This window comes from Triturus cristatus, chromosome 6 (assembly GCF_964204655.1).
Source record: "Triturus cristatus chromosome 6, aTriCri1.1, whole genome shotgun sequence".
In the NCBI taxonomy this organism is placed as follows: Eukaryota; Metazoa; Chordata; class Amphibia; order Caudata; family Salamandridae; genus Triturus; species Triturus cristatus.
The window spans coordinates 1,650,775,500-1,650,789,879 of NC_140589.1; the positions used below are offsets into that span (position 1 = coordinate 1,650,775,500).

Sequence of the window (14,380 nt, forward strand, 5' to 3'; positions counted from 1 at the left end):
AGACTCAGATTACAAGGGGAGGCTACGGTAGCTTCAGCCTAACCTGCCCCTTCCAAATCCAAACGAAACTGTTCTGTGCACTGAAAGCAGAGTCTAACAATCTGCATTCTCTCATAAAGCCCCCTGGTGGCACATGACTCTTCTTCCACATCGGCATCCAGTGGACCAGATTCACAGGCAGGGGTGCGCCTACCATGCAGCACAGGCGCAGGGAGGACGGTCAGAAATCTGCCCATTCGTCCATTGACTGCTCGTGCTCCCCGTCAGTCAAACCCCTCCGCTTCGGCCCAGCTTCAAGAAATGCAGATCCCAGAGTGTTATTTCTTTACAGGACGGTGACGACCTCGTCTGCTGTAGACGGCGCAGTGCTTCAAACCCTGACCTGTGCCATGTTTAGAAAGGTAACCGTCGATTCACTCGCCTAGAAGATACCTCCTCCAACGCCCCCATTAAAAGTGACCCCTTAACTCAGATTTGGGTTGAAACAGGAGTTTCCGCCGGAAATGGAATTAGAAGTGGTGTGTGTGGTGATTGGGCCCTCAGGCCCTCATGTATAGGAATGAAGGACGCAGACACCGGATGACTGGTACAGTAAACTGGCCACGAGCACGTGCGCTCGGCCCCTTTTATTGTCAGGGTCACCTGACTCGTGACGCCTGTAGTGGGTGGGTGTTCAGTGTGGGTTACAGTAAAGTGGAACACTAGAATGTATCCAGCCGGATACTACATCCCTCCCAAACTTTAATGAAAGTTCAACCAAAATGAAGTCCGAACCTGGGGGAGTAAACACAAGTTACAAATAAAACATAAGTTGGTGATCAGGACTTCCACGTAGTCTTTTTTGCTGATGGTCAACTGCCGGCGAGGGTGTTCTGACAGCCGGGACCACTCTGTCTCCTTGGCACAATGTCCGAGTGCTCGATGGATGCGTGATTTGGGACTTACAACGTGGAAGTGCGCTTCACAGTCTCTTTCTTGTACCGCCGTCGGTGGAAGTGTGGGTGGAATGATGGTGGACCCTCGTTATTCGACTTTCCGCTGTATGCCCTGGTAGAGGTGTTTCCTCCAACTAGTAGTTGTCTTCTTACAGGACTCACCGTTGCAGGATATCCCTCTCACGGATACCCCTCTCTCGTGGGTGTCCCCTCTCACTGGACGACCCGGAGGCCCTTTTGTTGCCAGGTTTCCACTGGAATGGTTGACCGCGCCTGGTCGCTCCAATCACGCTGGAGTCGCTGCTACGGGTCCTCTTTCCGTGTCCGAAGTTCCACCTAAAAGGGTGCTGTTAGCACTTGGTCCTTCGCGCTCTGCCTCTGTTCTCCTGGGGTCTCCAGAGCCAGCTTCAACAGTCCATCTCTCGTCTTGGGATCCGCTGCCACCGGTGTCCCTGAGGCCTCTGCCCCTTGGATGTCCACGGTCCTGTTTCCGTGACGTCCCAGAGGTGGTTGTTACCAACGGACCGGCCTGCTCGTCTCTGTCATCCCCGGGTGACCTTCGGGTTAGCGCATCGACGTATACTCCCAGTGGGGCTGATGTTGTTTTCCAGGTACTGGGTCTGGGTGTCCATGCACCTTCTCACTCCCCTCTTCGGGTACTCCTTCCGGTGTGTGTGTTGATCTGTCACGCACACCTCTGTGCTCTTCTCCTTTCCTCCTCGGGTGTTCTCCTTCTGGCGTGTGCGTGTTGATCTGTTGCGCACACCTCTGTGCTCTTCTCTTTTCCTCTTCGGGTGTTCTCCTTCTCCTTCCACTGCGACGTGATCCAGTCTTCCTGCCTTTTGCTCGTCCTTACCAGGCTTCCTCGTGTAGCGTGCACTCTACGCGTTTCCCTCTGGTCTTGTCCCGCCACTAGGACACTGTCTTCTTTTCGCTCTGTGACTGGACCAATCATCGCGACCTTCTGTCTCGTAGTTGCTTCTGATTCCGAGTGATGTTGATGTTGCTGGACCTCTTGTCCTTCTCCTCCTGGTCCTCTTTGCGGACCTTTCATGGGGTCCTCTTCACTGACGTCCCTTCGGACTTCCTCTTCTCTCCAGCTCTGACCTCTTGGCAGGTCAGTGCACTCTCCGACCTCTTGTAGGTCTATATCATCCTTGCGACCAACTGGTGGTCAGCGTCGTCCGCCTTGCGACCATCTTGCTGGTCGGCTTATTCCTCCTTGCGACCATCTTGATGGTTGGTAACCTTCGCGCGACCATCTGGGTGGTCGGCAACATTCGCGCGACCATCTGGGTGGTCGGCAACCTTCGCGCGACCATCTGGGTGGCCGGCAACCTTCGCGCGACCATCTGGGTGGTCGGCAACCTTCGCGCGACCATCTGGGTGGCCGGCAACCTTCGCGCGACCATCTGGGTGGTCGGCAACCTTCGCGCGACCATCTGGGTGGTCGGCAACCTTCGCGCGACCATCTGGGTGGCCGGCTTCACGAGGTGCGTCACGTCGTGCGACTACCTGTGTTTGCGGAATTGTCGAGTGCCGGTGCATGCTTCTCTTCGTACCGTCGTGGTACATCTTCAGAGTCGCGTTGCTCCTTGTGCTGTGTGATTTCTTGGGTGTGGTGGCTTCTTGACGCCACTGGGTGTACTTCTTCATCCTTCGCCCGCCAGTGTTGGATGCTTGCTGCGCGCATCTTCGTCAGTGAGTTCCTCTTCCTAGGCGCTGCTGTGTACCTTCCGCGTCCGGGGTACATCTGCGCTGAGTCCTTTAGTTCGCTCGAGGGTTCCGCTCCACTTGATGCGGCGACAGCACAGTCCTTGCTGGGGTGGATGTGGCTTGACACCATTATTCTTTCACCTTGTCTTGCTGTGGGATGGCGCGGCATCCCGGTGACACACTGTCTCTTCTTCCTGCGCTTCTGGCGCATTCCTGCGCATGCCTGTGCGCCTCCGTCGCGCGCTCACCATCGCGCATCATTCAGACCGTGCGGTACGTGCCTTGCTGTCTCTTTTCCTTTGCGCTGCGATCCGTCGGTCTCCTGTAGCTGCTGGATTCCCTTTTCTTGCTGCATGCTTGTTTGTTCCTTTGTTGCTGCAGTACCACCAGTGGCCACTAGATGGCAGTGTTGCTTTCCTCCATGCAGCAGCACCCTTCTTGGCTGCCGGAGCTTTCTTCCATGTTCTCTTCTTTTCCAGGCTTCAACGGTTGGATAGGAGAGCTGGAGCCAAGCAGACCAGTGGAGTCCAGATGGGGCCAGAGCTGCAGCAGAGCAGTGGAGTCCAGGACAGCAGGTAAGTCTCTTTTGCTTTTATTTTGCTCTGAGGCAGGTGAGGGGGGACAAAGGCAGTGTCAGTGGGCGGCCTGGAAGATGAGACACTACTCGTGAGCTAGGGCAGTGTATTGCTCATGTGGATGGCGGCTGGGCTCAGTTCCTGTACCTTCATTTATCTGCACCAGCCGGGCACTGTCACTGTGTGCACATGTGGTCGGGGCACATCTCCTTCGTGATCGAGGCACTCCGCGCTCTTCGCGCATATTTGAAATTCGCGCTTCGATGCGCATTGATCGGTCCTGCCACTTTGCTCTCCTCGCCCTCTCCGTCGCGGCCGCCTGGGGGCATATCGCGCTTCTTAAACGAATTAGCACTTCAATGCGCCGCCGTCCACATGGTGACCGGTACTTTGCTCTCCCCGCCCGCAGCAGCTCATTCGTTCTCACGCTGCCTGGGGCGGGGGAGAGTTGGCGCCGACATTCAGGGCAGTGTGTGCAGGCGGGCGAGACGGGGTTGCTAATCCGGTGCGGCGGGTGGGCTCCGCTCTATGACCGGTAAGGCACGTTTCAAGTCCGTGTCTGTCCCGCCCCCGCGCCGCAGGCCTCCTCATTGTTCCTGCCCTGTGGGGGGGTGCTGGTGCCTCCTACTTCGGCCTTGCGCCGGATGCCATTCCTGCTGTCCCCTCGCTGCCGCGGCTTCACTGTCCCTACGCTGTGTGAAGGGGGGGGGGGGGTGTTGGTGTGCTTTTCCTTCACCCGCTATGCGGCGGTGACTTACTTTCCGCAGTTCCTCACTCTCGACCGGCGGCCTTCGCCTTCACGCGGGTGGGCTCCGCTTAGGTCGCACTTCCCCACAGGGGCACCGCAGCAGGCTCGACTGGGTCGGAGTGGGCACCCGACTTCCTCTCGCCGGGGTCACAGCATCGCGGCCGATGCGGGTGGGCTCCGCTCGGCTTGCTCTTCTCCCCCAGGGCTCTTCCACGCAGGGGGGCAGATTAACTCAGGCCCATGAGGTGTGAGGTGGGCTCTCAGACACCTCGCTTCACGCCGGGGCTCTTCGCACGCCCGCAGGTGATCAGGCGCTGTTCTCGCCTGCTGGGGGTCTCCAACGCAGGCAGCTCTCTCTCCCCCTTCATTTAAGCCGGGCTGCTGCACGCCAGGGCACATCCCCCCTCGTCGCCAATGTGGTGATTGGGCCCTCAGGCCCTCATGTATAGGAATGAAGGACGCAGACACCGGATGACTGGTACAGTAAACTGGCCACGAGCACGTGCGCTCGGCCCCTTTTATTGTCAGGGTCACCTGACTCGTGACGCCTGTAGTGGGTGGGTGTTCAGTGTGGGTTACAGTAAAGTGGAACACTAGAATGTATCCAGCCGGATACTACAGTGTGAAATGAGTGACACGTATTTTCGGGTACATATCCACTTACTACAAAGAGGTGTAGATATGTAAGGAAAGGGCCAGGTAACTAAGACCATCATGTGAGCAAAGGTGTGGTATTACTGTTTCCCGTGCGTTGTTCCTCATTCCGGGTCCGAAACGTGTATTGGCCCGATCATCCCGCTGTTAACGGGAATTTTGGATGCATTGTTACCGCACCACTGTCACCAGGATGCTTGTAATTGGGCCCTAAATGTGTTATGCCTAAGTGTTATGTTATGTCTTGCTAAAACACTCCAGTTCGCTGTAGGATAAAAAAACGAATGCAAGTACGGTGCAATAGTGCCGTGACCGTTTGCCCACACGTTTTGTAAACACTATAAGTGAAAATACAAATTAAGCACAAATGAAATTAAAATGATAAAATCATTTCCGTGTTTACCCAGTTTATGGAATTCTCCCTTTATTCTTTAACGTTTTATTTTTATTAAGTATAACACGAGTGAGGCATGTGACGTTTCCCATTTTCTACGTCTAATTCGTCATAAATCCCCCCTGCACCATGTAAGGAAGAAAGGCGCTATATAGAATGGTGATAACGTAGTAACACTGTCCGGCGCGCTGTTATTGCTCTGGTTTTAAAGTTCACAGCATGGAGGGGTCTGTCCCCATGCATCTTTCTATAGGGCATACTCTCTGACTAGAAGCGATGCAGGTGGGTGCTGGCTGCCCCCGTGTTTACCTACGCACGAACCCAGGCACATCCAACAGGATGTGTGTCGGGTGTTCGCACTTCCATGGTGGGAGGCAAATTGATTCGGAGAACGATGTATTACTATTTTTTTACTTTGAAACGTTCCTCCTAGGTTAGAACGGCGGAGACTGGCAGCCGGAGCCGCGGCCCCGCCTTCCCTCGCCTCCCTCTCTCTCGTCTGTGCTGAGCGAGGAAACTTCAGCAGACACAGCGCTGCCGTGGAGAGTGCAGGCTGCGGGCGCCCAGGGTGGATTTCTGCGCGCACTTTGCTTCGTTTCGGTCTTGGCTGGAAAGGACACATTCAAAACTTTAATACTGGTCACATATTTGCTGTTTTCGGATTGAAGCAAACTTTGTTGGTGTATTTTAAGTTACTCTTTCTACAGGTGTGTATTTGGTCAGCTGTTCGGCAGGTAGGCAGCACACCCTGCCACCCAGGCAGCCCCCGGGACACCAGATTAAAGTTTTCAGGGTTCGCTTGTTACCTTCAAGAAGCGGCATGCGGCGCCTCCGACACCTTCCCCGGGAGGATGATGAGCGGGAGAGCCGAGAGGTGAGCGGCGGCAGAGGCCGGTGAGGGCCCCCTCGGCGCATGCCTCCCCCGCTGGAGGCGGGAGCCGGGGAGCCGCTGGGACTCTCCGAGATGAACTTTGGAAGGGACCCCTTCATCCTGAATGTGGGGGGCGCGCGCTACTCCCTGTCCCAGGAGGTCATCAAAGACTTTCCCCTGCGCAGGGTGAGCCGGTTGCACGGCTGCGCCTCGGAGCAGGACGTGCTGGAGGTGTGCGACGACTACGACCGGGAGCGCAACGAGTACTTCTTCGACCGGCACTCGGAGGCCTTCGGCTTCATCATGCTCTACGTGAAGTACGGCAAGCTGCGCTTCGTGCCGCAGATGTGCGAGCTCTCCTTCTACAACGAGATGATCTACTGGGGCCTGGAGCGCTCGCACCTCGAGTACTGCTGCCAGCGGCGCCTCGACGAACGCATGTCGGACACCTACACCTACCTGACGGACGAGAGCCCGCCCGACGAGGCGGGCGACCAGCTGCCCGAGGACGACCCGGGCCCCGAGGGCCGGCGCTGGCTGGAGCGCATGCGGCTCACCTTCGAGGAGCCCGCCTCGTCGCTGGCGGCGCAGGTGCTGGCCACCGTCTCCATCCTCTTCGTCATCGTGTCCATGGTGGTGCTGTGCGCCAGCACGCTGCCCGACTGGCACACGGCGCAGAACCGCAGCGTGGAGGAGCACAGGTATAGCGACAGTCTCAGGGAGCCCTCGGGGTACGAGTAGCCAATCTCACTTCTTTCTCTGTCCGTCTGTCGTCGTGGTCTGTGTGTCCCGCACGCTCGAGTGCTAGGTAGGGAACACTGGCCCCGGGGCTCCACACAGCCTGCGCACGGGATAGGCTTCCAACACACACTGCCAAACTAGAATGCAACCATCAAACTGTTAATTACTCAACGAAATGCCAATTGAACTTTAAAACCGCTAGGGTAAAAGTAGTCCACTTATAAAAACCTGATGTGGAATGATACTGGCTATGCTGCAGGTTCACATCTGCAATCTACTGGTATAGGGTCGAATCCAGGTCAGATCGAAACAGCCATTTATCTTTCCAGTATCATATAAATCGTGTTGCTGAATCTGGCTGAACCGAGGCTCGCGGGGTGGTACCGAGCAAAGTCGACTCAGCCTTTCGTGCTTTAAATAGTGATAAACTGAGTGCCATTGGGCAGTAGCAGCAGCTGCTATACAGTGAGCCATGAAGTCACTACACTGTTCCACTACAGGACAGAAATAAGTTATTATTCCCATATTTAAAATGACTTACCCCTTGAACAGGAAGTACATGCTAGCCTGCCTCGGATAAATACCCTTATGTGTGTGCTGGCTATATCTCGAGTCTTGATACGACCAGGCTACATTTTAGTTTAAAATACAATAAAACCTGCGGTTAGAAAAAAGTAGACCAGAAATGGAATTTTGATGTCACACATACTTTCATATTAGGGCTTTGCAGTTTAATGGTGTATTGGATGCTGCGTAGACTTTGTTAATGAAAGTCCATAGGCACCGGACAAGCATTGTGTGGTCTTGGGCAAATCAATATATTGTCCGCTGCTTAATTTATTAGCATTTATGAACATACCAGACTTCAGGGCTCCCTGCTATAAAACACCGTCTTTTGGACCTCTGACCCCTTTCCAGACGACACAGTAGTGGGGTAACTTCCTCCATGACTCCCACCCGTCACAAGTCAGTCCCGTCTTCTCAAAAGACTGAAAAATCTATGTTTAGCCAACATATGTATGTACAAGTGTGTTAGAGAGAATCCAGCGTCGATAAGTGAAACACAATTATTTCACACACATTTATAGTTAAGTGCCACAGGAGCTCTAATACGTACGTTTCCCCTTTTATAATGTGCCATTTTTCAAACAATACCAGTTGTTCAGAAGCGCGCTCTAAAAATTCAGTAGGCACAAATCCAGGTAAAAAATTCATAAACAATCCCGATTAAAAGGTTAACCCTCAAACACTTCATGCAGGAAACACTAACAGTCCCTACTGCCCGACCCGGTGGGCAGATCCTACCCACTCACACTCCCAGTGATTGCACCCCCTCGATTTCCGAGAGCATGCGTGCATGTGCCTGTAGGAAGAAGCCAGCCCAAATGTCTCGTCGCCTGTTTCTTGTATTGTTGGTTTTGTTTCTTGCTCACAAGTTGAATTAAACATTAAGCCGCTAGAGCGACCTCGAATGCAAGGTTTCTGCGGAGTGCCCCGGTGACTAGGGCGCGAAAGGGGAGACCCTCGAGCAACAATAAGCACTCGACACTGAGCTGCGCGTTTCCCTAGCCACCCCACATGCTGCCTTCCGGATGCACAGACATATTTGCAGTGGGGTCATAAAATAACGGGGTATCTTGCAAAGCTTCTCGAATGCTCCGAGGAACCCCCCTGCTGGCGACATAAACCCGTAGTGTGCAACACCTCGCACATTTCCTCAGTTTAAGTGACAGTGGGATTTTGGCATGCTGCCACTGTCTTATATCCTGTGGGGGCGCTACCTGTTGGCCAGACCCAGTACTGCAGGTGGTGCTAGGTTGTGCGAGTTATGTCCATTGATCAGAGGAGGCGGTGTAGGTTGATGCATGGCATGCATTGTGCAAGGTGCGTAAGAAGTGTATAGGGCTGCGTATACCCTGCCACTACTGCATGTTGAAGCCTATCTCTGATGGAGGCTTGGCCGTTTGATTGTAGACTTCCAGTGATGGGGGCTTGGCCTCTTTCCAGCCTATTGATGATGAGGGCTTCGTCTCTTCTTTGGAGCCTGTCAATGATGGGGGCGTGGCCTCTTTCCAGCCTATTGATGATGAGGGCTACGTCTCTTCGTTGGAGCCTATCAATGATGGGGGCATGGCCTCTTTCAAGCCTATTGATGATGATGGCTTCATCTCTTCTTTGGAGCCTATCAATGATCGGGGCTTGGACTCTTCTTTGAAGTCTATCGATTCCTCTTTGGTGAAGTCTATCAGTGATGGGGGCCTGGCCTCTTTGTTGAAGACCATCAGTGATGGGCGCTTGGCCTCTTTGTTGAAGACCATCAGTGATGGGGACGTGGCCTCTTTGTTGAAGACCATCAGTGATGGGGGCTTGGCCTCTTTGTTGAAGACCATCAGTGATGGGGACTTGGCCTCTTTGTTGAAGACCATCAGTGATGGGGACTTGGCCTCTCTGTTGAAGACCATCAGAGATGGGGACATGGTCTCTTGTTTGAAGCCTGTCAGTGATGAAAGTCTGACTCCCTTTTAGAAGCCTATCTGTGATTGGGGCTTGGACTCTTCTTTGAAGTCCATCTCAGATGGAGGCTTGGCCGTTTCATTGAAGTCTGTCAGTGATAGGGGCTTGGCCTCTTGGGTGAAGACTATTGGTAATGGTGGCTTGGCCTCTACTTTGAAGCTTCTCGGTGATGGGGACTTTGCCTCTTCTTTGAAGTTTGACAGATGTGGAGGCTTGGCCTCTTTTGTTGAAGACAATCAGGGATGGGGGCCTGGCCTCATTCGTTGAAGACCATCAGTGATGGGCGCTTGGCCTCTTTGTTGAAGACCATCAGTGATGGGGACTTGGCCTCTCTGTTGAAGACCATCAGAGATGGGGACATGGTCTCTTGTTTGAAGCCTGTCAGTGATGAAAGCCTGACTCCCTTTTAGAAGCCTATCTGTGATTTGGGCTTGGACTCTTCTTTGAAGTCCATCTCAGATGGAGGCTTGGCCGTTTCATTGAAGTCTGTCAGTGATGGGGGCTTGGCCTCTTGGGTGAAGACTATTGGTAATGGTGGCTTGGCCTCTACTTTGAAGCTCTCGGTGACGGGGACTTTGCCAGTTCTTTGAAGTCTGACAGATGTGGAGGCTTGGCCTCTTTTGTTGAAGACAATCAGGGATGGGGGCCTGGCCTCATTCGTTGAAGACCATCAGTGATGGGGGCTTGGCCTCTTTGTTGAAGACCATCAGTGATGGGGACTTGGCCTCTCTGTTGAAGACCATCAGAGATGGGGACATGGTCTCTTGTTTGAAGCCTGTCAGTGATGAAAGCCTGACTCCCTTTTAGAAGCCTATCTGTGATTGGGGCTTGGGCTCTTCTTTGAAGTCCATCTCAGATGGAGGCTTGGCCGTTTCATTGAAGTCTGTCAGTGATGGGGGCTTGGCCTCTTGGGTGAAGACTATTGGTAATGGTGGCTTGGCCTCTACTTTGAAGCTTCTCGGTGATGGGGACTTTGCCTCTTCTTTGAAGTTTGACAGATGTGGAGGCTTGGCCTCTTTTGTTGAAGACAATCAGGGATGGGGGCCTGGCCTCATTCGTTGAAGACCATCATTGATGGGGGCTTGGCCTCTTTGTTGAAGACCATCAGTGATGGGGAATTGGCCTCTTTGTTGAAGACCATCAGTGATGGGTGCTTGGCTTCTTTGTTGAAGACCATCAGTGAGGGGGGCCTGGCCTCTTTGTTGAAGAACATCAGTGATTTGGGCTTGGCCTCTTTGCTGAAGACCATCAGTGATGGGGGCTTGGTCTCTTTGCTGAAGGCCATCAGTAATGGGGGCCTGGCCTCTTTGTTGAAGACCATCAGTGATGGGGGCCTGGCCTCATTCATTGAAGACCATCAGTGATGGGGGCCTGGCCTTTTTCATTGAAGACCCTCAGTGATGGGGGCCTGGCCTCATTCATTGAAGACCATCAGGAATGGGGGCTTGGCCTCTTTGCTTAAGACTATCGGTGATGGGGACCTGGCCTCTTTGCTTAAGACTATCGGTGATGGGGGCCTGGCCTCTTTGTTAAAGACCAACAGGGATGGGGGGTTGGCCTCTTTACTTAAGACTATCGGTGATGGGGGCCTGGCCTCTTTGTTGAAGACCATCATTGATGGAGGTGTGGACTCTTGTTTGAAGCCTATCAATGATGGAAGTCTGACTTCCCTTTTGAAGCCTATCTGTGATTGGGGCTTGTCCCCTTAATTGAAGCCTGTCAGTGATAAGGACTTAGCCTCATTATTATTTAAGATATTTTTGTATAGCAAAGAGATACTGTGTAACAGTGCTGGTGCTCAGTGTGAAGGGTGATAACAATGTAAATGTGTAGAAGGCAGAAATCCCATGGACACTGCAGGAAATCGTTGTGATTAAAGTGTGTTTTTCCTGGAACTTGGGAACAGAGATTATTCTATCAGATGGCATTTTGACATAAACAGCGTATGCCAGGGAGGGGCCTTATGCTCAACAAAGCCTGATTCCAACTAATGTAAAGTTGTGACATTAGTCCCTAATCAGAAGACTGTAGAGTGCTAAGGCTGTGTCATACATTCTAGGTGGAACCATTGGTAAACTGTGACCGAGCTCAATGGCTTATTGAATGCTGTAGCAGCTGGCCTGCCCTTGGATGATATCGCTAAAATCTAATTGAGTCATACGGCTGCTGTTACAAACACAGTGTAAAGGCTATGTTTAGTTGAACAATGATTTATTGATTAGAGAGCATTGGTGAGGTGCATGTAGTCTTATTTTGTGTATGTTCTTTTGTGAAGCCCTTGTGCTACCCGATGGCTGCTTTCGAGAACTGAGGACGGGAAGGGGGTGGCAGGGAGGTCCACGGAGAATCGCCAAGTCAGTGATCCAAGCTTTGTGTGCAGGGCACAATGGATGGGTCTTCACCACTCTTCTGAAGTTCAGCCTGTCAGGTTTCAAGCTGAGGTACAGTGTAATGTTATGGTAATCATTTATTGATGAAGTTCACGTTCATCATGATGTGTTGTTGGTTCAGTGAGTTTCCTCTAGAGGAGATGTCCCGTAAAGCCATTGTACTTCAGTTAGCAGAGGACTAGCAAGTCTCTGGAGGCCCACCTGAGGCAGACCGATTGAGTTGCAGAACCGCAAGTTTGTATACTTTTATCAATAAAATATTGACCCTGGTGTCCAGGTCTGAAACATAGCAAGGAAATGTTGGCCTTTTTGTGTCTTAGTAAAAAAATGCCTGGGGATGTGTTTTATCTGATGAGGAAGAAGGAAGGCGCAAGAAACATATAATAATTGACATTCGGTAGGAAACAGTAAACAGATAGCTTCCCTAATTTATAAATATATGTTCGTGAAAATAACGAGAACAGGACACTTAGACAATGGACAGCATGCTCTAAGATGAGCTTACTGTTTATCACTAGTTTTTCGGGTCTACCCATCCTATCATACTGATCCTTCAGAGACCTGAAGAAGGTCAGCTTCACTTCCAAGCCAATGTATATTTGTTGTCCAAACAAGTGCTCTTTGTTGCCAGAAGTCAGCAGCCAATCATTTGTTTCGTTGCAATAAAACGCTGTTTTTGCTTTCTCACAACAGGATAATTGAAGCTATCTGCATAGGCTGGTTCACTGCAGAATGCATTGTGAGGTTCATTGTCTCCAAAAACAAGTGTGAGTTTGTCAAGAGGCCCCTGAACATCATTGACTTGCTGGCCATCTCTCCGTACTATGTCTCCGTGTTCATGACAGTCTGCACGGGGGAGAACCCCCAACTGCAGAGAGCTGGAGTGACTTTGAGGGTGTTGAGAATGATGAGGATTTTTTGGGTCATCAAACTTGCCCGGCACTTCATTGGCCTCCAGACACTTGGCCTGACTCTAAAACGTTGCTACAAGGAGATGGTCATGTTGCTTGTTTTCATTTGCGTTGCTATGGCAATTTTTGGCGCCCTGGCCCAGCTTCTGGAGCACGGATTGGACCTGGAAATAAAAAACGAAGACTATGCCAGCATCCCCGCGGCCTGTTGGTGGGTGATCATCTCCATGACGACCGTGGGTTATGGGGACATGTATCCTATCACAATGTCTGGAAGGATCCTTGGAGGCGTGTGTGTGGTTAGTGGAATAGTTCTGTTAGCACTGCCAATCACTTTTATCTACCATAGCTTTGTACAGTGCTATCACGAGCTCAAGTACAAATCTGCCAGGTATGGCAGAAGCCTTTCTTCTGAATTTTTAAATTAATTAATGCGTTTTGAATCCTCTTCAGTATGTTTCCAAATTGATATTTAACTTTTATAGGCTGGCTATGTCTTTATTTATTTTTGAGAATGTAGAAAAAGCTTTGCTCAGAAGTAGCCAGAAGAAATCTCATGTTTTCATTCTTTGTACAACTACGTTATAATAATAAATAAGAAATGAATCAGAAACCGTCAATTTTGTTCTAAAGGAAGGATCTTTTTGGCACACAAATTTATTTTTGTGCATTTGAAAGGGGATTTAATTCAACATTTTGCAAAAAGGCAGCCCCAGCTAATTGTATCTTTGAAATTACTCCTATGTTTATTTGCAAAAAAAACCTACATCTGTGGTAAATCTGAGATTCAGATAGTTCTCCCTTTTGCTGTCGTAAGTGTTGCCTGTCAGTAAGATGTCTGCATCACCGAATACGCCTTCTTCATTATAACAAAGAAATAACAACGTGATAATGCATAGACTGTTCTATCCGTATTTTCTGTATATATTTAGATCATGTTAAAATGGTGAAATGCATCTGGTATTGATTTACATTTTTAAATCGAACACACACCAAAGGCCTGTCTTGGCTAGAGTGGCAGATGGCACCAGAAGGGTTTTGGATGGTTTCTGTGTTGGAGAGGGGCAGGTGGGATATGTTTGAAATATGAACCTTTTTAGGTTTGCTTATGTCCCCCCCCCCCAGCGAATATTCAGAGCAATACCGTTTTGCTCTTTAATAATGGGGGACCCATTAACCTCCTCTCTGATCTGGTGCAACTAATGGATGTCTGCTACAAGGTCAGAATCTCACTACAAACTGAATTCTGCAAGGTACATTATTTAAAAAAAAAAAATGGTATGTATTTTCTTATTGTTTTTGAACACCAATGAATGTGTTACTGAGTGAAACGTGTAGAAAACACCAGCCATCCCTTATATCTTGTGCCTTGCAAAAGTAGAAACTGTGATTTGGGGAAATATGCAGATAGAGAAAATAACTCAGGAAAGTTGCATTAGGGACTGGTGTGAGGCGGGCTCTGTTCAAAGCCTTAAAATTAGGCCGAATTGGATTGCTTGGCGAATCCTGTGACAAGAGGTTACTGAGTATCAGCTATAATCAAAGCTATACCTGTCTGTTACATTTTTGAGTCTTGGAAATGTTCTTAGTAGAACAATAGCATTCATAACATAGCCTCAAGATTAGCTGGAGAAGTACACAATTAGCCAATGTAGTAAGCAGACCTCCTTAAATGTGTCCTGCCGTTACTGAGAGTGAGTGTGGTGTCAGGAGCAAGTTAGTTCAAGATATAGTCGGACTGAGTCCTCTGTGAACCTCCAAAATACACTTAGTAAGTAATCAGTGATATTAAGGCAAATGTTATTTCTCTGGACTCTTTAAAGCTAAACCCTAAACCTTACCCTCTCATCCCACACCTGACCCCAAACGTTAGTACCAATGGCCGGTTGTTAAAGCGAGCATGCCCGCCTTGTCTGAGTTTCTACTAATGC

At 50.6% G+C, this 14,380-nt stretch overlaps 1 protein-coding gene across 2 annotated transcripts; it reads left to right on the forward strand.

Moving 5' to 3' along the window:
• The first annotated feature begins 5,546 nt into the window (after nt 1-5,546).
• KCNG3 (potassium voltage-gated channel modifier subfamily G member 3) lies at nt 5,547-13,067 on the forward strand. 2 transcript variants are annotated; one of them, XM_085609378.1, is made up of 2 exons: nt 5,547-6,624; nt 12,232-13,067. In XM_085609378.1, exons 1-2 carry the CDS (start codon nt 5,936-5,938, stop codon nt 12,875-12,877), a joined length of 1,335 nt encoding a protein of 444 aa, XP_085465504.1. In that variant the 5' UTR covers nt 5,547-5,935; the 3' UTR covers nt 12,878-13,067. The 2 variants fall into 2 exon arrangements, with proteins under 2 accessions (XP_085465504.1, XP_085465505.1); XM_085609379.1 differs by having other exon boundaries at nt 5,547-6,594.
• Nucleotides 13,068-14,380: the final 1,313 nt, after the last annotated feature.

Coding starts and splice junctions, on each gene's coding strand:
- KCNG3 (XM_085609378.1), top strand. CDS start 5,936: ATGCCTCCCCCGCTGGAGGCGGGAGCCGGGGAGCCGCTGGGACTCTCC. Junction 6,625..12,231: donor AGTCTCAGGGAGCCCTCGGG/GTACGAGTAGCC, acceptor TTCTCACAACAG/GATAATTGAAGCTATCTGCA.